Source organism: Conger conger, chromosome 8, assembly GCF_963514075.1.
Source record: "Conger conger chromosome 8, fConCon1.1, whole genome shotgun sequence".
Classification (NCBI taxonomy): Eukaryota; Metazoa; Chordata; class Actinopteri; order Anguilliformes; family Congridae; genus Conger; species Conger conger.
Window position 1 is genome coordinate 42,997,381 of NC_083767.1, and position 24,791 is coordinate 43,022,171.

The window sequence follows — 24,791 nt, forward strand, 5'->3', positions numbered from 1 at the left end:
AGGGTGGGGACCATGGCACAAAAATTCCATACTACACGCAGGCTCTAACTAAAATGATGTAGTGAGGCAAGTCAGATTTTTGTCCTTATGTACACTTTTGCTTTGTTTCACATTAACAGTTAAAATGAATTAATTATGCAATTCTGAATATTGGATCTCTCCAACCGTAGTTAACTAAAAATGTACTTGGCTTCTTCGACCAAGAAAAATCAGGAAAATTGCTGAAGGAACTCCAATTCACTAATTGCCGTTAGTTCTCCAAGCACCCAGGAAAGACAGGGCGTGCCAACAGTCGCGCTTTAAACCTTTTCAGAAAAGAGAAAAAAAAGGGGGGAAGACGACAAAGGAGTTGTGGAATGAGCAGGCCTAAAACCAGGTGTGTGACTGCAGACAAGCCCCAGGGGAGGGCAGGGAGACAGCAGTCAGCCAGATTCTGTGCGTCTCACACAGGGACCGGTGCAGTTAAACTGCAGTCAGGACTTCCCCTGCTGGCATCCAGCAGGGTGTCAGGGTGACTTATTCCTGGCTGCGGCCGGCAGGCTGAGAGGGATCTGTGTGGGGTTAGATCAGCACTGCAGCGGCTGCCCTGTGGGCCTGTGGCTGTTTAAACACAGCCAGTAATGCAGCTCTGAAAGAGCCCATTCATCTCTATGAGCACGCGCTCCAAACTGCACGCACACACAGAGACACACAAGCACGCACGCACGCACACATACAGAGAAACACACACACAGACACACACGCACACACACACACACACACAGAGAGACATTAATAATGTTAGCTACTTAGCCTGGGTAGACCCTGGCTCAAACACTGTCCCAAGTCTTCTAAATCCTCTTGTGCAAATAACTGACCTCCAGTTTATACCAAACATACACCCGCACAGACTATACCCACCCTCCACTGCTCCGGTCTAGATGGATTTCACTGGTCTATAACCATCTTCCACTCCTGAAATACCTTCTTCTCTTCCTCCACCACTGTAGCTTCTACCTCTCCCCGCAGACCCCATCCCATCTGTATTACACTCCTCCTATACATCTTATACCCATCCAGCATACTCTCCTCCTCTACTCCCTCTATTCCTACACCTCCTCCACTCCATCTGTGGTCTGTCGCTCCCAGGAGCTTGTACAGAGGTCTTACATAACAGTCCCTGCCTGCATTATTTCATCCTCTAATCCCCTCTGCTGAAGAGCCCCCCCTCCCCAACCCAACACCCCCCTGTGCCCTGTGAGAGTTACTCCAGGCCCCGTCCCTCCTCAAACGCAGGGGCGATTCTGCAGACTCCTCATTTTACCCATTTTTTCTATCCTCTCTTTAACCAGGGGAGGTCCACTGAGAACGTGTTCTCTTTTGCAAGGAGGCCCTGGGAGAAATGCCAGAGAGAACAGTTTCAAGTGGGACGAGAGAGGGAGAGAGAGGGAGAGAAGAGGGGGTAAAAGTGTTTTCCCCTGGAGCAGTTTTAGGGTTAAGGGCCTTGCTCAAGGGCCCACCGGCAGGGTTCTTTTTAGGGACTGAATTTCATTTTTCCGTAGCTGGAGGGACCGTGTTAGCGGCCGGCCGCTCTGATGTTTTGCTGCCAGTCCTCGGCCCACGCCCCCCAGCTGTAAACCAGCCCCGCTCACGGCCCCCCTTTCATGCGCCGGCCGTCTGTAAACCCCTCTCGGTGACCCCCGGGGCCAGAGATTAAACAATTACAGCTCTCCCGCTTCCTCTCGGGGTCGTAAAAACACCGCCGCGGCTCTCTGCTCGAGGGCCCGGTCAAGCCTCTCTGCCCGCCGCACTGCGGGGACGCCCCACCTGGATTTCATTAGCGTTAACGAGGGATCACTTTCACACCACAAACCTGCCCGGCCCCGCTCGCAAAACACCACGCACCTGCAAACAACCGTCAAACGTGGCAGTTTTAATAGCCTTCAGACCGGTGGCTACTCATGATAAAGACCCTGGAGCACTTGTTTTGGATTCAAATACTTTTCTGTGCTCGATTGATCTTGCTCGGTGCAACTGAGCAAACCAGGAGGACCAGAAGGTGGGGGTTTGGAGTTTTTGAGAGCAGACAATACAGCAGACAAGCTCAGTAAAGCGGAGAACAGCATTTGAATCCAAAACTGTTATAGTTATGTAATTGACACAGGCCTGGGTGCTAGTCAGCCACATTAGCACTGGTCCGGACAAACCACTGCAGTGCAATCCGCCCACACTATGGCAGATTCCGTCAGAGTGACGGTAAAGGGAATGTCACTAACACTGAACTGAGCACGGCGTGTTGCTCCAGTTTCACAGACTCAAACATTAATGAACAGATGAACCTCAGCGCTTTCGGTTCTGCAACTTCAGCACGCTTTCATCCAGCGCCTCCCGTCATGTTCCAGTGCATCTCTGATCAGAGTGGTCTCGACTCCGCACACCGCAGCCCAAGTCATTAAAAGCAGCACGTCAAAGGCCCAAACCCAACGGGGCGGTGTTTACTCATGGAGCAACTTTTCAGCTGCTGTGACCCACATTCCACATGGCACTCATGGTGGGCGTCCGCCTGATGAAATCGGAGGGTTTTTAAACCTAAGAGTCTCTGATGAAGGACAGATATGTTTGAAACGCAAGCCATTTCTTTCAATATATATAAGTCGCAAACACAGCAGGAGACAGTGCTGCGGAGTTATTGTTTCATTTCTGGCTTTTGCATGTCTCCAGCATCTGTGGAATACATGGTCAGGTGTGCAAACCTTTATTCTCATACTTTGTAAATATGTTGTTTTAAAAGTCGTTCCAACTCAAATGAATGGTGGAGTCCACACCACAACTATAACGGCAACAACAGTGACGAATGATATGTTGGGATCACTTTCAGATTTTTTGTCCAGCTGCATGAAGTTTGCGGCATCGAAACATTGACAGCCAATCGAAATCGTTTGAGAAGACAAACAGTATGTTATCGTTCATCAGTGTGGATTCTGAAGTCTTTATCATTATAGTTATTGTTTAGAGTTATAGTTCTTGGTGTGGACGTGCCTTAAAGCATCTGTGTTCATTCACAGAGAGAGCAAACTTCTGAGTTGCTCTCTTCCCAGAATGCAGTGGGGCAGCATGGTACTCTTCGGGGCTTAGACAGAAGTGGGTCAAGGGCACTTCAATTCAGGGAGGGAGTCGAGAACTGTGGATACAGAAAGGACCGGAGAGGATCTAATCAAAAGAAACAGCTGAATGAGATTAATAACCTGGACTCCCATATCCTGGAAGAGTCTATATTTATTGGGGGGGAATGGGTGTACCCATTTCCTGCGTCACAAAGGTGAACCATAGAAACCCCTGATCCATTTACTCTAGGTTTAATTTCCTGCAGAGGATGAACACCAGTGCTACTGTTGCCATCCATAGTTCTACTGTTCATCTCCAAATATAGGCTGTGTGTGTGAGTGAGTTTGTGTGAGTGAGTTTGTGTGTGTGCCTGTATGTGTGAGAGAGTGAGTGTGTGCGCATGCATGAGTGAGTGAGTGTGTGTGTGTGAGTGTGTGTAAGTGTGCGTGTGTGAGTGTGTGTAAGAGTGAGTGTGTGCGTGTGTGTGTGTGTGTGTGTGTGTGTGTGTGTGAGAGAGAGAGTATGAGTGTGTGAGTGTGCGCATGCGTGAGTGAGTGTGTGTGTGTGTGTGTAAGTGTAAGTGTGAGTGCGTGTGCGTGTGCGTGTGCGTGTGCGAGTGCGTGTGCGTGCGCGTGTGCGCATGTGCGTGTGCGTGTCGGGGTCTCTCACCGAGCCGGCTGCCGTTGCGGGGCATGGCCATGAAGGAGCCCAGGCTGCCCCCGATGACGCTGTGGGGCCTCCGCAGGGGCGGCTTCTTGAAGGAGCCGGTGTACTGGTGTAGGAAGGAGTGCATGCTGTGGGAGGTGGGGGGGCGGCCATTCCTCACGATGGGCTCTGAGGAAACACAGCACAGAGACAGGGCCTGTCAATCAACCATCCACAAAGCAACACAGCACAGAGACAGGGCCTGTCAATCAACATTCCACACGGCAACACTGCACAGAGACACAGCCTGTCAATCAACCATCCACACAGCAACATGGCACAGACACGCAACAAGCATGTCAATCAATCATCCACACAGTCAGCCTGTGAATCAATCATCCACACAGTCAACCTGTCAATCAATCACTCACACAGTCAGCCTGTCAATCAATCATAAAGCAACACAGCGCAGAGACATAGTCAGCCGGCAATTATCCAGGGGACACTGCGCACACTGGAGACCTAAAACAGCATGTTAACCATGAAAAACTATCCACAAACGAGCCACCATGTTTAGTGTACCTAGTGCAGTATATAAAATCTTGAATTTAAAGTCAGAATGTGTTAACTGGACTGGCAGGGGTTGTGTGTGCACGTATGAGCGGGCGGGAGACGGGTTATTGGCAGGGCGCGTGTCGCCCTGCGTGTTACACTCATTCTCTCCAGCAGCAGCTGCAGGGCTCGGCTCATATTAAAGGAGAACTAATGCGTCCCAGACCCTGCACTCAACCTCCAGGCCCTGCTGCGGGAAGGGTTGAATCAGGGACATTACATAAATCTCTCATTTCATTAAGCCCCTTGAACCCCCGCGCTGCGACCAGCCATTCAGGCTGGACGGAGCAGATAACCGTCGAGTTTTAATACTCCGAACGAGAGTGGCACGCAGCCTCGGGCGTGACACGGCGGAGAGCGTGTAATCTCCCCGCCGAAGACCGCGCTTTCCGTCGATGACGGTTTTTCATCAGCGCCGAAACATTTTCATTTACACTTAAAATGCTAATTCTCAGCCGAGCTGGACTTAAGAGGTGTTTGGATCGTAATGCCGGGGGGTGGCTGGGGAGTTCAGGGGGGGGGGGGGGTTTTGGAGCTTTTCGGCGCAAACTGTCGCAGCCACCTGCGCCCCCTCCCCCCGGACACCGTGCCAAGTGCACCTGGCGGCCCGAACCCGAAACCCCTCTGTTAGCACCGTCAATGCACATTCAAATTTATCCTAAGCAACAGTTAAGTAAAACTCAAACCTTGGAGCAAAATATTATCCATTATGTGCGAAAGGTATACCGTACCTACAGAGGCAAGCTGGCTTTCCATCGCCATTTTATAAGAAAGAGAGGGAGGGAGAAGAAAGCAGCCACGGAGGGAGAGAATAGAGGAAGGGAGGAGGAGGAGAATGAGGGAGACATCTTCAGTGCGTGGAAAGAAAACCAAGGTACCCGGGTACAGCTCTGAAGCGAACACCATGGCAACGGGAGCAAGAAGCACTGCTGCAGGGAAATGCCACCTTCATCGTCATGGCGCTTTTTAAATCTGCGTTTAACCGGCTCTAACAGACCGTGTGTGTGTGTCTGCAGGCCTGGCAGACACACACGTCCGTCCGTCCGTCCGTTTGTTTGACGAAGATCTCGTGCCTCCCTGAGGTAGAGGCAGGCCTACCCACTGCATGGCGACCACGTGACCAGGACTGGGCTTAACAAGAATAGCTGACAACAGCTGCAGAATGTGCTCCCGCTCTAAACCTTCGCCGCCCATCCAATGTAAATAAGAGCATGTCACGCACGCTAGAAGGTTCCGTGCATGAAACCCTGTGTAATGAGACATGGGACTGGATCCGGTGAGACGAGGGGTCTGGATGGTGGAGGGATGCGGACGGTCTGTTTGCGAGAGAGTCGACCGCTCCTGCGAACACTCAACGCGCTTCGCCATGCCAGAGTGTGTCAGAAGAAGCAGGTCACTCTGGAAGTGGGTCACTGCAGTTGGACAACTCTCCTCACACCTCTTAATCTCGCCTGCCCCAGAAAGGAGAGCCTCTGGGGTGCCAGGAAGGCCGCACGCCCCCACTCCCCCACCCTGCTGTCAGGCAGTGGTGTGTGACAGACCAGGGCGGGGCCCGGTGGCAGGACTGGGGGTCCGCTCCACATCGCTGGTCCTGGGAGTGGCCTGCATTTGTGGATGAAGCCTGCCCACCACTGCAGTCAAACCATAACCTGGGTGCACAGCTCCCCAACATCCCAACACAGGAAACCTACCTCTGGGTGGAGCTGTTATTCACAACAAAACTGCCCTGTCTCATTAGACCTGTCCTAGAGTGTTACAAGAGAAGGGCCAGGTAAGCAGACTTGGAAGGCACTTGGAGGGGCGCAGATACAGAACGGGTACAAATTCCCGATGATCCTGTTGATCGAGTCTCCTCGCGAACCTCATAAAATCTCCACTGCCAAATATTGCGCTCTGATTTGCATGGGGTTGTGGGTAAAGTGATTTGCCGCTTTTCCGGTGCAAAGCCAAGCGCGGCTCTTTGTGTTCCGCGCCCCACTCGGGCTGAATGAGACACCTGTGGAGCAGCCGGTTTTAAACGCCGCCATTGACTTCAGGCCGGCGGCCTCCCAGCACTCCACAATGACTGCATAATTAAAGAGGTCTAATCAGTGGGTGTCGTGTATGCTCTGGTCGCTGCAAGTGCTCCTAGCCAGAAATACTGAGTCCCTGCGATCTTGCTCTTGATGTGCAATCTCGGAAAGATACAGCCATTCATCAATCACGCAGTGCGTTCAGGCCAAGGCATCTCTGTGCTGGAAAGTCGTTCTACCGGAGGGTGTGATGGATACAAGATCAGGCGAGTCGAATGGAAGAACCAACCACCTGACCACGGAGAAAGGACACTGGGACCAATAGGAAGCCCTTGAGCACTTCACCGCCCACCCTCTGCAGACGGGACTATTAAGGGAGGGAGGGAGGATTAAGCAAGATGGAGGAAGTGCGGTGGCAAATTCACCTGGAAGCTACAGAACTGGAGACACGGTTATTAGAGCTTACTCAACATCTACAAAACAACACGTTCAGAGCACATCTAACAGGTCTGGTGGCAATAGAGCTTTCCACAGTAATAGGCTCCTTGAGTCAACAGGCCTCAATAACACCTGCCGGCTAAGCTCGTAAACAAAGGCTGGCTCTTTGGGTTTCATTTCGCTCGTTTGCCGCAAGGCCTTCCAAGCAAAGCTTTCGCTGCCTCTCTAGAAAGCAGCGCAGCTGAAGTGAAACCGGTGAGACGGGCAGTTGCAGATGCTCCCTCGCAGAACAGCGCAGTGAGCTCACTGCCAGAGTGGGCCCCAGGCCAGGAGACAGGCCTGTAGCTGTTTGTTATCAAACCGCAAGAGTTTCCTAATGGTCGCAGGAGCACCGAGCAGCAATCCCAGTTCTGCTACCGTCTACTGCTCTCAGAGGGCTTAGCCACAGCCTGCAGGTGCGTGAGCCACAACTCCAACATCCTTAACCCCTTAAGGTGTGAGATCGAAATGTGGTGTGTGACTGGAATGTTCTTAACTGATGTAACCATCAGTACTGGTAAGTGAATGCAATGGCGGTTCTAGAGCACAGACTAACAAAAACTGACTCTTTAAACGGTTTAATGGCGTTTGCTCATTTAAATGATTTCCACCGCTTTCCAACAGTTTGACAACATACGGACAGCAAAATGACTAATCTGCTAGCAGAGTGCATTTCCCAACAATGCTGCCGTCATGTCTGTCATCTAAAGAATAAAAGCATAAAAGCTTTTTATGGAGGAAACACGGTACTGTACAGCAGCCAACTGCAAGGTTACATTTGACTATTTAGAGGCAAATTTAGAGGGCAAGCCTGCTGCCAATTAAGCTAAACCCCACATGGATTTGCTGCCAACAGAACAGCTATATGAAACAATGATACGCCTTCAAAGTTAAACTCAATATTGGGCCTAACTATTACAAACAGCACACCAGTAATTCAATCTCTGATGAGGACAGCTCAGGTGACCAGATACCAGGAACATTAAATCTGCAGTGGAGGAACAAAACCAAAAGAATTCGAGAGAACGATAAACCAGAATCCTTCCTTCTTGGGGTCCTTTATGTGTTCGGGCTGAGTCGGGTGCCCTGTGATATGCCTGTCCTGTCGTCTCTCCCTGCCCCCCTGAGCGCCTCACCCCGGGCAGTGGTCTCCATGGTGACGCCCGGACTGTCACATGACTCCAGCTTAGGCTCCAGCTCCCAGAGGGTCTTGTTAACAGTGGTGTTGTTTGTCTCATGTAGTTTCCGTCCGAACTGCACAGTAACCAGCGGGTGAGAAGTCAGGAGGGAGAACTTGTGGGCGACGCAAACGGCCGAGGGTCTCGCTCAACTGGCAGTGTGGGAGGGAGGCCAGAAGGATCATGGGAGATTGAACTCGGAACTGCGGAAGCATCTTCAGCACTTATGCAACTGAACAGGGCGAACGTGTGAGACTTTAATGGCCCAGTTCCATACTCATTGATGAACTCGGGTTTCCCTCATTCTTTAATGAAACAAAGCTGCTTGCTTGCAGCGCTCATCGTCCTTGCGGGATGAAATTCAGGCCAGTAAGGATCAGACCTGGATTCAAATACGTAATCGTTCTGGATTCAAATACTGTTCTGTGCTTGACTGATCTTGCCAGGTGCAACTGAGCCAATCAAGAGGACCAGTAGGCCGGGATTGCACTTTTTGAGAGTATTTCATAGGTTCTAATACACCAGACAAGCTCAAGTAAAGCGTAGAAAAGTATTTGAATCCAAAACAACGTATTTGTCCCAGGTCTGGTAAGGATGGAACGGATCATTTTAATACTCCTCCCCCCCCCAAATAATTCAAGCTTTATCAAATCTAGACCGTATGCTTGCTTTATATAATGCCTGGATGTTCGTCCGAAGTCAACCGGAAAACCTGAAAAAACCTTGCGACCGTTTGCATTTTGTCCAAAATGTCAACATGTTTTGAAGTGCCGTGCCTCTACATACGCATGCAGCCATTTGAAGGCCAATTCAGGCACAATTAAACCGAGTCAAAAGGACTGCACTGGAGTCGGGTACGGGGCACTTTCACAGCATTTCAATAAATCATGTCTTAAAAAAATGTGTTTAATCATGGAAGGAGTGGCATTATTGACACTCTTCAATCAATTTCAATGTATGTTATTTCAGATACTTATCCAAGCTTATCCAGTTTACCAAGGATAATAATACTTCATTTTCACCCTGAGGGAGCACACCCCTCCCAAAGGGAAGAAGAAGAGATCGATCTGTAAGTCAGAAAGGTCAAGAGTTCCAAGTGAAACTGGAATACGATACCATTGGCTGGTCATAATCCCACCGGGGCTTGGTACAGGATGATGTCACAGACTGTGAGGATCCAATATAAGGTCCATTGTGATAAAGTCAATGATCCACACCGTTTACTGATCACATTGCCCTCCCACAAGCGGCTCCTATCGTTACTAAACGGCACAAAAGAGGAACCAAAAATGAAAAGCGACGATCATGAATTGGGCTACAAGTCATGGTGTATACACATTAGCTAAACAAATAATTACTTTGAGTAATCATTCCTGAAAGCATATCAGAAACATTTCCACTTGAAACGCATTTGTGCACACATTTAAAAACGGATCAGTTTTGATGATTAGTCTTATGTTTGTTGTTTTAGAATCCAGTGTTATCCTAGACAACACAAAAACACAGACTTTATGGAAGGCACCACAATTATCAGAGGCTCTTCTGCCGGTCAAACTGCCACTGGTCCGCACGTTACACAAGGGCTTGTTGATAGAAAAATGGTGACGACATTTTTAGCCATGACAAGATATTACACAACCATTGGCAAGCAGCAATGTGCCACCTGTCCAAAACAGAGACGGCTTTCTGTTATTTGGACTACAACAGGAATGTTGGAATGCTCGTTTATTGCCTTCTTAAGTATACTTAAGATTCAAGGGGGCTCTTCACTTCAAAACCGAAATTCTCTGCGGCAAATGATTGCATTGTTTATCTCATTAGCACATAGTCAGTGAATGTCCGAGAAGAATCTTTAAAATTCTTGGGAAATTTCCATTTCAAGCTCACAAACTCAGAGAAAGATCGCCTCTCTGGGGTATAGTGGACCACTTTCGGGATACTGTAGTAGGACTTCGGTGGACAGCTCCCTTTTCCCAATAACTTGTTTTCTTTTATTAATATGGTTCATTTTAAATAATCATTTTCGCACCCTACTCTCACAGGATACTATAATTCTACTACACCTTCCACCTTACATCAAACCGTTTGTGAAAAAGGGGAAACTATGTGGGGGCAAAAGAAAAATGAAAAAGAAAAGAATAAATGGTTGGCATTTATAGAGTGCCTTTATCCAAAGCGCTGTACAATTGATGCTTCTCATTCACCCATTCATACACACACTCACACTCACACACCAACGGCGATTGGCTGCCATGCAAGGCGCTGACCAGCTCGTCAGGAGCATTTAGGGGTTAGGTGTCTTGCTCAGGGACACTTCGACACAGCCCGGGATCCGACTGCCAGACGACTGCTCTTACTGCCCGAGCCATATCGCCCCATAGCAGTAGCAGTAGCAAATACAATGGAAAGAAATGTATCCTGCCTGCACCAGGGTACTGATGGAACGGAAAAAAGAAAACCACGATAACCAAATATCAAATATCATAAGCACAGCTGCCACAAAAAGCTCCACCACTTACCAACAAGAAAAACAATTTATATTTCAAAGTGAAGAAAGTACCCAACACTGAATACTGTGAATCGTGTTTGCTTACATTAAATGATACGTTTGCAGATGAAATATCTTCACCCTCAAAACAAAGACATTTACAGGCTGAATGTGTAAGACAGTGTTTTCTGCTGAAGGGGAACCGCTGTTGGATGCTTCTGCTATTTTAGGCTGTCGCTTAATGGCTCTGAAGAAATTGCCTTCGGAAATGCGATTGCCAGCAATTTATCATCTGCATTTTGGTGTGATACGGGTCAACAGAGTAGCCCTGAGGAGAATGTGAGAGAGAGTGTGTGTGTGTGTGTGTGTGTGTGTGTGTGGTTGTGTGTGTGTGTGTGTGTGTGGTTGTGTGTCATGTGACACAGCGGAATGCGAGGATTAACAACGGCAGGGGTTCTGGAATGCTCCGCGGCGTTGACATCACGAACCGTGCCGGCTGCAGATGTGCCGTCTCTCACAAATTCTGTCCCCACAACAAGGGCACTGTGGAACAGAGCAACGACCGCAGTGTCACCGCGACTCACACACCAGCTTCGTTCAAACCCCCCCCATCCCCCGGGGCGCACAAACAATGCCGCTCAAAACAAAGAAAGGTCTTTGCGCCGGTGTTGTTCAAGCGGGTAACGTGAGAGAGGCACCTATGCAGGAGTAGAGCCTGGTAATCTTCAGCCGGATTTCTGACCTCCGGTCACAACAACTCTTGCCGTCTGCCGTCTGTAATCCAAACATTCTTTCCACGCCCGTCGTCGCGAGATCACGGGCGGTTGGCTGTCGTCACGGCGATGGAGCTGTGCTAATTACCGCAGACCACATGAATGGTGGGATGGTGGGAGGGGGGGGGTGTGTGGTTGAGTGGAGGCTAATAAATAGCCGCTTAAAGCGGTTTCTAATCCTCCGGCATTCCTCGGGAGTTAGCCGCATTCCGCAGTAGAGCTGAGCTACCTCCACCTTTTTCGAAGCTTTGGAGGAGCACGTGCTTCACGTGAGCTTTCTGTAACCGCTCCTGATGGGCCTTATTAACAGCCAGAGGAACACTAAGCTAGGCTAGGCTAGGGTAGTAAGGCCTTATTAACAGCCAGAGGAGCGCTAAGCTAGGCTAGTAATTCGAAGTCATAGGGCCCAGAGGTTAGCGTGCTTCACTCCGACTGAATTGACAAAACAAAAAAAGAAAAGAAAAAGAGGACCTTCGTACTGTCAAGGTCGGAACGCCGTGTCAGTGTGCGTCTATATGTGTGTGTGTGTGTGTGTGTGTGTGTTTGTGTGTGTGTGCGTGTGTGTGCGCGTGTGTGTATGTGCGCGCGTGTGCATGTGTGTATGTGTGTGTGTGTGTGTGCCTGTGCGTGCGCGCGTGTGAAGGGGTATGAGTTTTACTGCACGGGCCCTGTCTATCTGTGTCCTGACCCCACATTAACCCTTGTGTTGTCTTAAGAGTCAAAAATGACCAGCTACAATGTTTAACAGCAGAGAAAACCCCCTTAATGATCTTTTTTCAATTTGAAATTTGATGACAAAGTTTGTGATCAGTGACAGGTTGTTTCTTCATGCAAAATTAAATTCAATTGTGAATTTTGTGAGTGCGAGTGCGAACGTGCGTGCGTGCGTGCGTGCGTGCGTGCGTGCGGGAGGCGTGACTCACCGCTGTCCTTGCTGCTGCTCTCCTCGATGGTCATCTGCTCGGCCAGCTCTGACAGAGACTCGTCGATGGTCTGGCTCCCGCGCAGCGTGAGGGAGAGACGTCGCTTAAACTTCTTCATCTTCTCCATGGAGCGCTCCGGCAGGGGAGGCCTGGGAGGGAGAGGGGGAGGGGGAGGAGGAGGAAGGTTACGAGGCTGGATCAACAGGCGCACACACACCCCAAACCCTGTGAACATCTTCCCCTACACTCTCAGAAAAAGTGCCTAGAACCCAGATTATTGGTGGTTCAAACCCAAGTGTGGCAACTGTGGGCCCTTGAGTTGCTTTCTACTATAAGTTGCTTTGGATAAAAGTTAGCTAAATAACTGTAATGTAATGGCTAGTCTCCATAGAGGAAACCGTTTCAGTTTTTCATGGAACCGTCTGCCATAGATGTGAAGTGTGAAATCTCCCAGACAAAGAACCATTTTTCCCAATAAAGAACTGGATAGGGATCTTCTATAGGTTCCTTTTCTGAACCATGTTTTCTGCAAAAAATCGTAAAAGAGATCACGTGCCGATACCGTGTGTGGGAACACGGATGCGAATAAATAAATAAATAAATAAATAAATAAGCAAATTTCTCTGCCGCTGATCTGAGTGCATCTGTGATAAACCACTGAGGAAGCCCGAGGCTTTTAAAGCGCTTTTAATCAAGTATTTATGAAACGCACGGAGGAGCTTCTACTGGCCACGTGGACACACAGCCTGAACATAAATAAAACATTCCCCACCACCAGCTCTGTGGTTACCCAGAAACCAGCACACTTCTTCACACCCAGGGAATCATGGGATATAGCTATTCCTGCACCCTCCGCCCGCAGCAAAGTCAATATAAAAATCTTATCAGCTACAGTACAGCGCAGAGCTGGACAAATATGAGCTCATGTTACCAACCGAACTGCTCACGCCTTCCTTATGTCAACACTAGCTGTGAAATCCCCTCTGGGGTAGAAAGAGACAGACTATTAAAAACACCTTTCCCCAAAGAAACAGAGGAATGATGAGCGAAAAGGCTGAAACCTAATCACGGTTCGGCCGTAACGAAGCCTCCACACCCAGCCTCTGATAAAAGGCCGTCGTTCCCGAGACCGTGCCCCGAGGCCTCGGCAAAGCCTTCTCATTGGGGCCAGAACAGCTGCAGCCGGCGATTGTGCTGATCGGCTGGGAGAAGCCAGCCTGTCTGGGGCTGACCCAGGGTGAGACGGGCTGATCACCCTTCCCATCAGCCCAAGGTCGCTCTCTGCACCCTGCCTTTATCATCGTTCACGTATTCTGTTCTGAACGTACATCACCTTCCTCACCGTTATTCTGAACGCAGCCAGCAGAACATGTTGTCAATATGCTGTTTATTTCATTACAGCTCAACGAATATTCCAAGGAGATTAGCAGAGATCACGAGACTCCTGACCCGGACAACTTCACAGGGACCAGCCGGAAATCAAAAGACGGTGGAGCGAGCACACCAGGCTCAGAGAGATGCCCTCTGTTTCTTGCGAGACTGACGCTTCAACATCAAACAACATCTTCCTCGGAGCCAAAAATTAGCAGATTGATTTATTTGGTTTACTCTGTGTGTTGTATTTTTCATGCTTGTGTATTTTACATGCAATATGTTACGCACATCATGGCAATACAGACTATTTGAATTTGAATTTGAATTTCGAAGCTAGCTCTCTCTATGGAATAAATTACATTTCTGCTTTGGTAAATACAGAAAATATTCCTTTAAAAGGGAGAATTCATTTCCAGCTGCACTGCGGCAGTGAGTGGAGCGATCCCCTCCTCACAGGAGCTGAATGTTCCAGGTAAAGCACACAAGAACATTACGTTACATCCAGGTAGCAGCTGCTGCAAACAACACCTGAAATATACACCTGAGTTACCTGAGCACCTGCAACACACCTGGCTAACCACATTCCAACACCAGCGTGTGTATTAAACATTACGCAAACACTAATGAAGAGGGTGCTGAACATTACTCAAACACTAATGAAGAGGGTGCTGAACATTACTCAAACGCTAATGAAGAGGGTGCTGAACATTACTCAAACGCTAATGAAGAGGGTGCTGAATATTACTCAAACGCTAATGAAGAGGGTGCTGAACATTACTCAAACGCTAATGAAGAGGGTGCTGAATATTACTCAAACACTAATGAAGAGGGTGCTGAACATTACTCAAACGCTAATGAAGAGGGTGCTGAATATTACTCAAACGCTAATGAAGAGGGTGCTGAACATTACTCAAACGCTAATGAAGAGGGTGCTGAACATTACTCAAAACACTAATGAAAAAGGTGTATTCTGCATGACTCAAACACTAACAAAGAGAGTGTGTTCAATATTACTCAAACATTAATGAAGAGTGTTGAATATTACTCAAACATTAATGAAGTGTGTTCAACATTACTCAACCATGAATGAAGAGGGTGTATTAAACATGAATCAAACGCTAATGAGAGTTAATGATGTAAATTTACAAACAAAATACAGGCCCGGAACACACAGTGTGTCTCAGCAGAGCCAGGATGAGGGGGAGTTTAAAGGGTGCTGTTGAAAGACGCACGTACGGATTCAGCGAGCCGCTTTGATCTGGAGGATCCGTGACAGCCCAGCGGCACTGATTCATGGGGAAGGAACGATACGGAGCGCGGCGGAGCATCAGCTTTGAGAGGAAACGTGCGCTTGGCGCACAGGTGAAAACAGGCAGGAAACTGGGGGAGGGTATGGCTGGTTAAGGCTGGCAGTGGACTGAGGGCAGCAGATTGGGGAGTTATTTTCTTTATGCCAACTTTAGACTGGGGAGAAGTTAAGGCTGGTTTCAGCTGTCAGTGGACTGAGGGCAGTAGACTGAGGGGAGGTTTAGGCTGGGGTAGTAGATTGGGGAGAGGTAGTGACTGGGGAGAGGCAGGGACTGGGGCAGTAGACTGAGGAGAGGCAGGGACTGGGGCAGTAGACTGAGGAGAGGCAGGGACTGGGGCAGTAGACTGAGGAGAGGCAGGGACTGGGGCAGTAGACTGGGGAGAGGCAGGGACTGGGGCAGTAGACTGGGGAGAGGCAGGGACTGGGGCAGTAGACTGGGGAGAGGCAGGGACTGGGGCAGTAGACTGGGGAGAGGCAGGGACTGGGGCAGTAGACTGGGGAGAGGCAGGGACTGGGGCAGTAGACTGGGGAGAGGCAGGGACTAGGGCAGTAGACTGGGGAGAGGCAGGGACTGGGGCAGTAGACTGGGGAGAGGCAGGGACTGGGGCAGTAGACTGGGGAGAGGCAGGGACTGGGGCAGTAGACTGGGGAGAGGCAGGGACTGGGGCAGTAGACTGGGGAGAGGCAGGGACTGGGGCAGTAGACTGGGGAGAGGCAGGGACTGGGGCAGTAGACTGGGGAGAGGCAGGGACTAGGGCAGTAGACTGGGGAGAGGCAGGGACTGGGGCAGTAGACTGGGGAGAGGCAGGGACTGGGGCAGTAGACTGGGGAGAGGCAGGGACTGGGGCAATAGATTGGAGAGAGACTTAGGCTGGCAGTAGACTGAGGGGAGGTTTAGGCGGGCAGTAGGCTGGGGCAGTAGACTGAGGAGAAGTTTAGGCTGGCAGTAGACTTAGGAAGGTTTAGGTTGGCAGTAGACTGGGGCAGTAGACTTAGGGAGGTTTAGGCTGGCAGTAGACTGGGGCAGTAGACTGAGGAGAAGTTTAGGCTGGTAGACCCTCTGTGCAGGGCGGTGGTGTTCCTGCAGACCAGCATCCCGCCCGGGGGCACAGGAAACAGGAAACACCTTGAGCCGCGGTTTGGGGGTCCCGCCCCCTGAGACGCACGGCGCTTCCCCCGCTCATTGTGTTCGGAGAGGGCCGCCCCGCCCCGCCCCCCTCCTGCGTCACCCCCCCCCCCGGCCCGCACAGACCCGGCCTGATAACATTCATCCTCCCGCTGCCCCGCGGGCGGAAACGGCACCGTGCAGGGGTGACGCACTGGAGCACGGCTCAGCTCACTGCTCTGCTCTCCTGAGTGTGTGAGTGTGCGAGAGTGCGAGAGTGTGTCTTTTTACGCATGAGTGTGTGTGTGTGTATGTGCGCGTGAGTGTGTTTGTGTAGAGGAGAGCGACCTTGTGTGTGTGTGCGGGTTTGTGTAGAACAGAGACCCTGTGTGTGTAGGAGTGTGTGAGTACGCGTTTGTGCAGAAGGGGGACACCGTGTCTGAGTGTGTGTGTGTGTGTGTGTGAGCACTTGCATACCTCGATGTAAGCATGTTTGTATGTGGATACACAAGTACACGTGTGATCTGCCTACATGGGATGTTTGCACACATACGTATGTGTACGGTTGTGTCTCAGGCCTTGCTGTGAAAGCGGGTGAAACGGCAGAGTGACCAGCGATACCAGGCCCGCATGGAGACAGAAAAACCAACAACAAGCCCATTCCTGCTTCACTGCTGGAGCAGACAGGAGAACATGAGAGAACGTGGGCGGTACAGAGAGTGGGAGAGAAGAAGAGCTTGAGAGAGCAAAAAGAGATGGAGATCAGGGAGAGGGGGAGGGAGGGAGAGAGAGAGGAGGGAGTGAGAGAGAGGGAGAGAGTGAGAGAAAGGGAGGGGGGAAGAGGGAGGGAGTGAGAGAGGGAGAGTGAGAGTGAAGAATGAGAGAAGGAGAGAGGGAAAGAGTGAGAGAGGGAGAGAGAGATGAATGATGCAGAATTAGTTGGGGGGAGAGGAAGGGCACAGGCAGCGTAGTGGGTTGGTAGTACAGGAGTGAAAGGCTGAGGGTTTTTACAAGCAGGGAGCGTCACAGGGGAGCGGACGATAGACGGCCCGTCAATATTTATGTGTAATTAGTTCCGTGGAAACACCACACACCCCACGACTCTCCAGGAGGCCTCTGGGAACGAGGGCGAGAGCGGAGGGGGAGAGGCGAGTCTCGTCACCGACAGGGAACGTCCTCACACCCACAGGCCCACAGACCAACCCCAGAGGGCCGCAGAAACCTCCCCCGTGTGGGTCCCTCCAAACAGACGCGCGGTCCTGCCAACGAAAACCGCGCAGCTCCGTCCAAACACAGCGGCGAAATAAATCCCAACGCAGGGCGTCAGAGTCACGACTCTTTCCAACAGAACTCCCACACAGTTTCTACAGCGGGCGGAGAAGTCAGCCGTAACCATGATACCAGCCTGGCTTTAGCCCACAAACGTGTCACACCAGTGTGGCAGAGCTTACACAGTGTGCATCGGGAGGCTACACACACAGAGACAGAGACAGAGACAGAGACAGAGACAGAGACAGAGACAGAGACAGAGACAGAGACAGAGACAGAGACAGAGACAGAGACAGAGACACAGACACAGAGACACACACAGACACACACAGACACACACAGACACACACAGACACAGACACAGACACAGACACAGACACAGACACAGACACAGACACAGACACACAGACACACAGACACACAGACACACAGACACAGACACAGACACACAGACACAGACACAGACACAGACACACAGACACAGACACACACACAGACACAGGCACACACACAGACACACACACACACACACACACACACACACACACACAGACACACACACACACACACAGGGCTGGTTAGCATCAGCACTGAAAAGATGTCGTCATTCTATTTTTGGATGACACGTGCTTAGAACACTAACTCACCGCACTGATCTATTGCAGTCACTCACACAAGGCCCTCCCCATAGTCCTTTTCCATTTAAAACCGAAGTTATCGGCGACCAGCAGGAACGAGAGAGAGAGGCTCTCCGAGCAGAGTGGATGTAAAAGCCCCTTTCGTGTGCGCAGCGATCCTCTGGGACCAGCAGGCGGCCCTGATCCGCAGCCCTGGCCTGATTTCAGTCCGGTCGCCACGGATTGATCACATTTCCCTTCCCCTCACTCAAACAGGCTGAGAGGTCGGCTTTAGCAGCACACCAGAGATCTCTAATTCACACCCCCTCTCGGACGCACTCCCGGCACACACAGAGTGCACTTTAAGTGGGCCCTTCGGGGCTAATGTACTGATTTTGGTAAATGTTCAACAAGACTGATGACTACTATCAACGTTAATACAGTGCACAGCTGACAAAATCTGCCGGTAAATAAATCAGCAAATAACTAGCTGTAAAAGTGGCTCTCGGCCTCATACTTCAGCAGACTTACTGACGGTGAATGTTCCTCATTACCAAGAGAGGAGACCCAAAACTGCCTCAGGGTTAAAACTACACTCTTCTATCGGCCTGAAGAGGAGGCAGGAAGGATGGGGGCGAACAGCACATGTCAGTAACAGAGGCATACTTTCACTTTCCCTCTCAACTAAAGCAGCTCCATAAGCGGTCTGATGTTACTGGTCCACTTGCGAAGAAAATTTCTACTCAACATTTTTTGTAAAAAAAAACAAGTCTAAAAGATTCTAATGTTTTGAAATGTTGTCTTGGGCTGTCTTGTATTCCCAATTCATGCTAATTAGAGAGACTTTAGATCTACGCACTGTTTTTAACCAAAAGCCCCGAAAGAAGAGAGTGGCCGTATTTCTATGTTAACATGTACATATGAAGACTGAAAGAGAATCCCCCAGCAGTGATGATGAGGATGGGGGGGGGGGGCATGCTCGACCCCACTGAGCCCCCCCCTGCACTGCACCATCCAATTACATTTCACCTGATGTCAGCGAAAGGCTGGAGCAACGGTGCTTTGATGTTCTTAGAGAGAGACAGACATAACCTCAAGGGAGAGAGAGAGGTAGGGAAGAGGCAGAGGGGAGGGGGGAAGAGAGAGAGGGGGAGAGGGAGAGAAGGAGAGAGAGGGGGAGAAGGAGAGAGGGAGAGAGAGAGGGGGGGGGGGGGGAGTGTGAGAGAGGGGAGGGAGGGAGAGAGAGAGAGATAAACTTGTTCTACCTCCACAATCTGGCCTTCACCAATCAAAGCAGCAGTTGGAGAAATGGTTTGCAGCTCCATATTACCAAAAAAGGCATATGGAGTAGTGCACATGACTTAAGTTAAAAAAGAAATAAAAATACAGTCCCCTCAAGCCGTTTCCACCAATAAAAGTGTTCCTCCAGCCTCACAAGCCAGATCAGGTGACCCAAAGGTCATGAGCTACAAAGAATAAATATGACTGAAGACGAGGTGTTAAGGTTAAGAGTGAGGATGAGGTATTATAGTTAAGAGTGAGGATGAGGTGTTGAAGTCAAGAGTGAAGATGAGATGTTAAAGTTAAGAGTGAGAGTGAGGTATTAAAGTTAAGAGTGAGGATGAGATGTTAAAGTTGAGTGAGGATGAGGTATAAAAGTTCAAGGAGAGAGTGGGAATACGAAAACAAACATTTCAGTCACAGAAGGCCCAACTTTGCTCTTCCTGAAATGCTATTGGATCAGCACTCTACTGTTACTCTGTCACTGACTGTTTCTGTTGGCTACATGCTTTGGTTTGGTGTTGCTTTCTACCAGGTAGCCCCCAGGCCGTCTATGATCGATAGCTCCATGCAGCTTAGCACCAGAAGCTCAAAATCGTGCATTTTTTTCTCTGCAGATTAGCTCACTGGATAACCCTTTCTTAACCAATTAAGGCAGCTAGCCATGATATCTACCTTGTAAACAGGACATTCCTCTGGAAATTTTTGTCATTCTTGGCCAACTGTTAGCCACCATTATTTGTGGCTGAATTTATTTGGTTTCAGTGCAACATACGCTTTTGGTTTCATACAAGGTTGCCAGATATATATATATTTTTAAAACCTTTGCAACATGTTTACAACTATTTGAATGTAAATGTAAGAGGGATAAGTGCACCTTTGTAAGAACGCCGTGCTACTGAAGGGTCTTTGACAGATTAGTTATGTTTAACAGTAAAACTCAAAACACAAAACTGTTCTACACAAAACAACAGTAAACACAGCCATAAATGTATCATATGATATGACTTCCCTATTTCTTTACTTTACCATAGATCATGGGGTCCCAAGTACCCTTCCGCCCAAAGGCACTGAGCTGAAAACATCTCACACATTCTGTCCTCCAAACATGTAGTCACAGGGACTATTCAGTTAGTTAGCTTGCCATATGACACAAGCATATAAACAAGGCTGAAAAAGCAACTTATGAATGATTAGTTATGAATAAATAACCTTTATACAAGTGAACACAAGTCTCCTTTGGCGCAAAAAAAAAAAGTCAGAGATGGATCCTTTTAGAACAGCATGAACATTTGTAAGCAATAGTAGATGATAATTAGGTAGATTTGATGTTAAGAAGCCAATGACAAACACCTTACTGTCTAGCAACGTCTGAATTATAAATGAGAAATTCAGGGCCTTTTAATGCCTGTTAAAACGGCCGTGTAATATGCAAGTCGCACAGGAAGCACAGGAGAGTAGACAGGAATGAAACCAACATCCTGTGTGGCAATCACAAAGTGCATTTAAACACCTTGGCTAAATCGGTTAATGGTGTTGAACTTATTTATACCTGCTGTGCTTATTAAAGGCAAAGACAATGCTAGGAAAGTTAACTTGTGAAATGTGAACTTTCCAATGTTAAACTAAACAAAATGCATCGCCACAGAAAGCCAAAGTGTGAGTGGCTGCCATGGAAACTCTTGTGCCAGAGTGGTTATTTCCTGTAGGCCAGGGCACGGTTAAACAATAGCCCATTAAGCCGTAAGATCAGAAATAAATGTGATTAGAATGTTCGGTTAAGTTTGGTTATGCTGATGTCACAATCACTGCTGGTAACAGAGAGCAATGGAGTTCTAGAACAGTGACTTGGAAAACACCTAGGATTTGGAAAAGAAAAAAACCTTCCAAAAAACCTCCTCTCCAACGGGTTTTAAACAATGTGCCCTCTCACCCAGGCCTACCACATGCTCGTGGGCTCCTGTTCCATTGTGCTGCACACTTGAAAGACCTGGTTAGCAGGAGATGAGCTGATGGGATGTGAAGCCGTGTGCAGAGCTTCAGTAAAATGGAAGATGGCCTGGGGGAGCGTGGGTGTGAAGGGGTGAGGGGGTGTGGGGCGGAAGTGACCGTGCCACAGGCACAGTGTGAGTGTGACTGTCCCACTTACGGCCGAGAAGTGTGTCAAACTCAGCCCGGCTGCCACCAGCTCAGACAACAGGCTCTGGGTGGGGAGGGGACCAATCAGAAAAATGTCCCTCAACCTGAAAACTCCATGTTCCCTAACGCACTCAGGGGACAGCCAGTGAGGGAGGGGGAGGGGGAGAGAGAGAGAGAGAGAGAGAGAGAGAGAGAGAGGGAGGGAGAGGGGGGACGGTTACAGCTTGAGCAGCTGTCTGCCTCCTGGAAATGGAGAAAGGTTACGAGCCACCTTTCCTGTCACGCCTCGCGCCCCCCCCCCGTCCCCCCACCCTCCCGAAATCAAACCCTGCCACACTGCCTTTTCCTTTCCACAGAACCAGAGACGTGACAGCCCAGCCTGGTCTCGCCGGCCCAGCTGCATCAAGCACCCAGCGCTCATGCATATTCATCTCCACATCAAATCAGCTGCTAAACGCTGCTGTGGCGGGATGTCTGCGAGCGGTGCATTGTGGGAAACGCGGATCCCTTTCAAAGAGAGCTCAATTAGAACAGGGGAGGCAGACTTCAAAGGGAGCCCGTGGGAATTCCGCCGGTGGGAGGCGGACGCGGCTTAATGAGGCCTGGAGAGCAGCCTCAGCCCTGGCTCGGTGTATCCGGGTAACACAAACACACAAACACACAAACACACAAACACACAAACACACGACGGGCGCATACCGCACCTCCGACACGGACGCAGGGAGGTGAAGACCCTGCGTTGAAGGTCAATCCAGCCTAGCGTGCCATTGCAGCGATGTGGGGCTTCGTATACTGGGGTGGATATAACTGGACATGCTGCAGCAAAGGTAACCTACCCAGCTCCTGGAGATCCACCACCCTCCAGGTTTTCATATCAACCCTGATTTGGCACACCTGGTTCTGCTAATTGGCAGCTCAACAAGATTCTGTAGCTGTTGAATGAGGTGTGCTGTGATAGGGTTGGAGCGAAAACATGCAGGACAGTAGATCTCCAGGAACAGGGTTGGTTACCACCGTGCTACAGAGTGCGGTTACGCTACACGGGTGGAATGCCGTAGTATCAGCACAGCGGTAGCAACAGTAAATAATGCAAGCCATTCAGTTTATGCTAATGAAAAACGTCCCGGTAAGATTTAGGGATAAGCACCATCATTCACGTCCATTTCCCTGTCCTGCACCCGTTTTTACCCCCTCCATAAATCCTCACTAGGTTCAGCTCGGGGAGCATTAACTGCACCAATCAGAGCCCTTATCAGCTGACCCCGCCCCTGCCTGGCTACTGCGGAATGCAGCCTCGTCCATTCAAAGGCCACGAAAGCGGACAGCGCTGATTTAATTGGCTAAAATATCCTTCTCTCCCTCTCCACCTCAGGTGTGGTGAGCGTTTCAGGCACAAAATGGCTGCCATTGCATGACCCAGGTGGGTGCTACACATTGGTGGTTTCCCCTTCATCATTGACAAGCACTTTACATATGAGAAAAGTGCTATATAAAAGCAAGAAATTATTATTATGAGTTATTACAGTCAGTGTATGGCAATAAACCAGCTATGTTCACAACCACCGTCTGCTTAATAAATGCTATGAATCATGTAGAAAACATAAATATTTACAAGACATTTGGCCCGATATCTGAGATACAGCATACTTGTTGTCAGTTAAATAGACATAAATAAAATATTTTTATGACGTGTCACACTAGTGCACTTCAGACATCTTACTTTGAAATATGGCAGAAGCGCTGATAAATCTGAGAGCTTTGGGGTCTCCAGCCCACACAACGCTCTATGAATCCAGAAGCAGCCTCTGTAACTATGCCCTGGGCTACCAAGCTCCTTACTATCCCTGAGGCAAAAATACAATATACAATATACAATATTAAACCAAAAACTCATTCCCATCACTTAAAACACCGAAAAAAGTAAAATAAATTAGACAAAGGGTCATTCAAGGGTCTATTCACTACTGCTAAAGAATACAATGTGGAAAAATTGGGCCTACTTCATAAGTAGAAAGAGAGCAGGTCACTGAGAGGAGATGTGTCGCTTTGAAAGCCAATGCAGAAAGCCTAGGCCGAACTGACGGCATTATTTTAAAGGTATTTTATGAAGCATTTCTAACGCAACTTAAAATTCCCAGTTAAACGAGCCGTGGGGTTGTTGCCTGGTGTGTGTGTGTGTGTGTGTGTGTGTGTGTGTGTGTGTGTGTGCGAGTGTGTGTGTGTGCGAGTGTGTGTGTGTGCGAGTGTGTGTGTGTGCGAGTGTGTGTGTGTGCGAGTGTGTGTGTGTGCGAGTGTGTGTGTGTGTGTGTGAATGTGAGTGAGTGTCAGCGCGAGAGTGAGCGCAAGAGTGAGTGTGCCCTTTGGAAGAGGAGTCCAGAACCAGCACCAAGCTCCATGCCTGTCTGACGTGGCTGGTCGCCATGAATACGACTCCACGGTAACGTTGGCGTCTCCATGGGAACAGTAGCTGGTGCGGGGCCCGGAGGCTGGTGCTGAAAGCCCCTTATTACCGTGCGTCTCCAGGCTCGCCAGCCCCGGGGTCTGACGGCAGGACTGAGGTAATCAGCGTGGTAGCATCGCGCGTTAAAACAGACCTGTGACAGCAGGCTCACTGGGAGGCACGCACTGCCTCTGTACACCTCTGTACACGCACACGCACACGCACACGCACACGCACACACGCACGTGTAGTGCTCACACAGAGCTTCATCAGTTACAGGACCTGCTCTTATGCACGCAAGCACATGCACACAACCCCACACACACCCTCAAGCGCGCATATACACACCCACACACGGACACAAGTGCACAGAGCCTTTACCAGAGCTACAGGATCTTCTCCTAAAAAGCTCCTAAAACGGTAGACCTGCAGAGCCCAGCTACAGTGAGATTGGTAGGGGGCCGCACAAAGAGAGACCAGGCCTCTTGTGGCCCCTGTGCTGGGGCACAGTCAGCACCCTGAGGACCAGCTCAGGGCCAATCGGTTTGCTCCAGATCAGCCCCTGTAATCTGTCCTCACATCAGGTTCTAGCTGCTCTCAGCAACGACAAGAGATGTGCTCACCAGCCTCCTAATCTCAGCCAAAAATCAGGCAGGATGACATCAGCCACCCCCCTCCTCCAATCACGGGGAACAGAACAGCACCATAGAGCACTGTGCACTGAAAGGCCAAGCTGTGTGCCGCAGATAATGATGTGTTTGAGGAAGAGGGTGTGAGACACTGAAGAAGGGATTGTGTGTGCGTTTCTGCTCATTTGTGGATGAATGTGTGTGCCAGTGCGCATAAGTGTGTCTGTATGCGTGTCTGTGTTTGTGCTTGTGTATGAGTGTCCATGTCTGTGCGTGTACGTGTGCCTGTGTGTGTATGTGTGTGTCTATGCACAAATGAGAATGTGTCTGTGGGTGTGAGAGAGCAGAGGGCCAGAATGTTTGAGAGCATGAGAGAATGTGTGAGAGAGAGAGAGAATGTGTGAGAGGGAGAGAATGTGTTTGTGGGGCAGCAGAA

At 49.6% G+C, this 24,791-nt stretch overlaps 1 protein-coding gene across 1 annotated transcript in view; it reads right to left on the minus strand.

Moving 5' to 3' along the window:
* cdk17 (cyclin dependent kinase 17) overlaps positions 1-24,791 on the minus strand; it is a 73,943-nt gene that overhangs the window by 21,103 nt on the left and 28,049 nt on the right. The window contains exons 2-3 of the mRNA XM_061251735.1: positions 12,193-12,341; positions 3,754-3,918 (exon numbers count right to left, since the gene is read on the minus strand). Coding sequence (XP_061107719.1) covers positions 3,754-3,918; positions 12,193-12,319 — 292 coding nt within the window. The 5' untranslated portion in view covers positions 12,320-12,341. The remainder of the gene's footprint in view (positions 1-3,753; positions 3,919-12,192; positions 12,342-24,791) is intronic.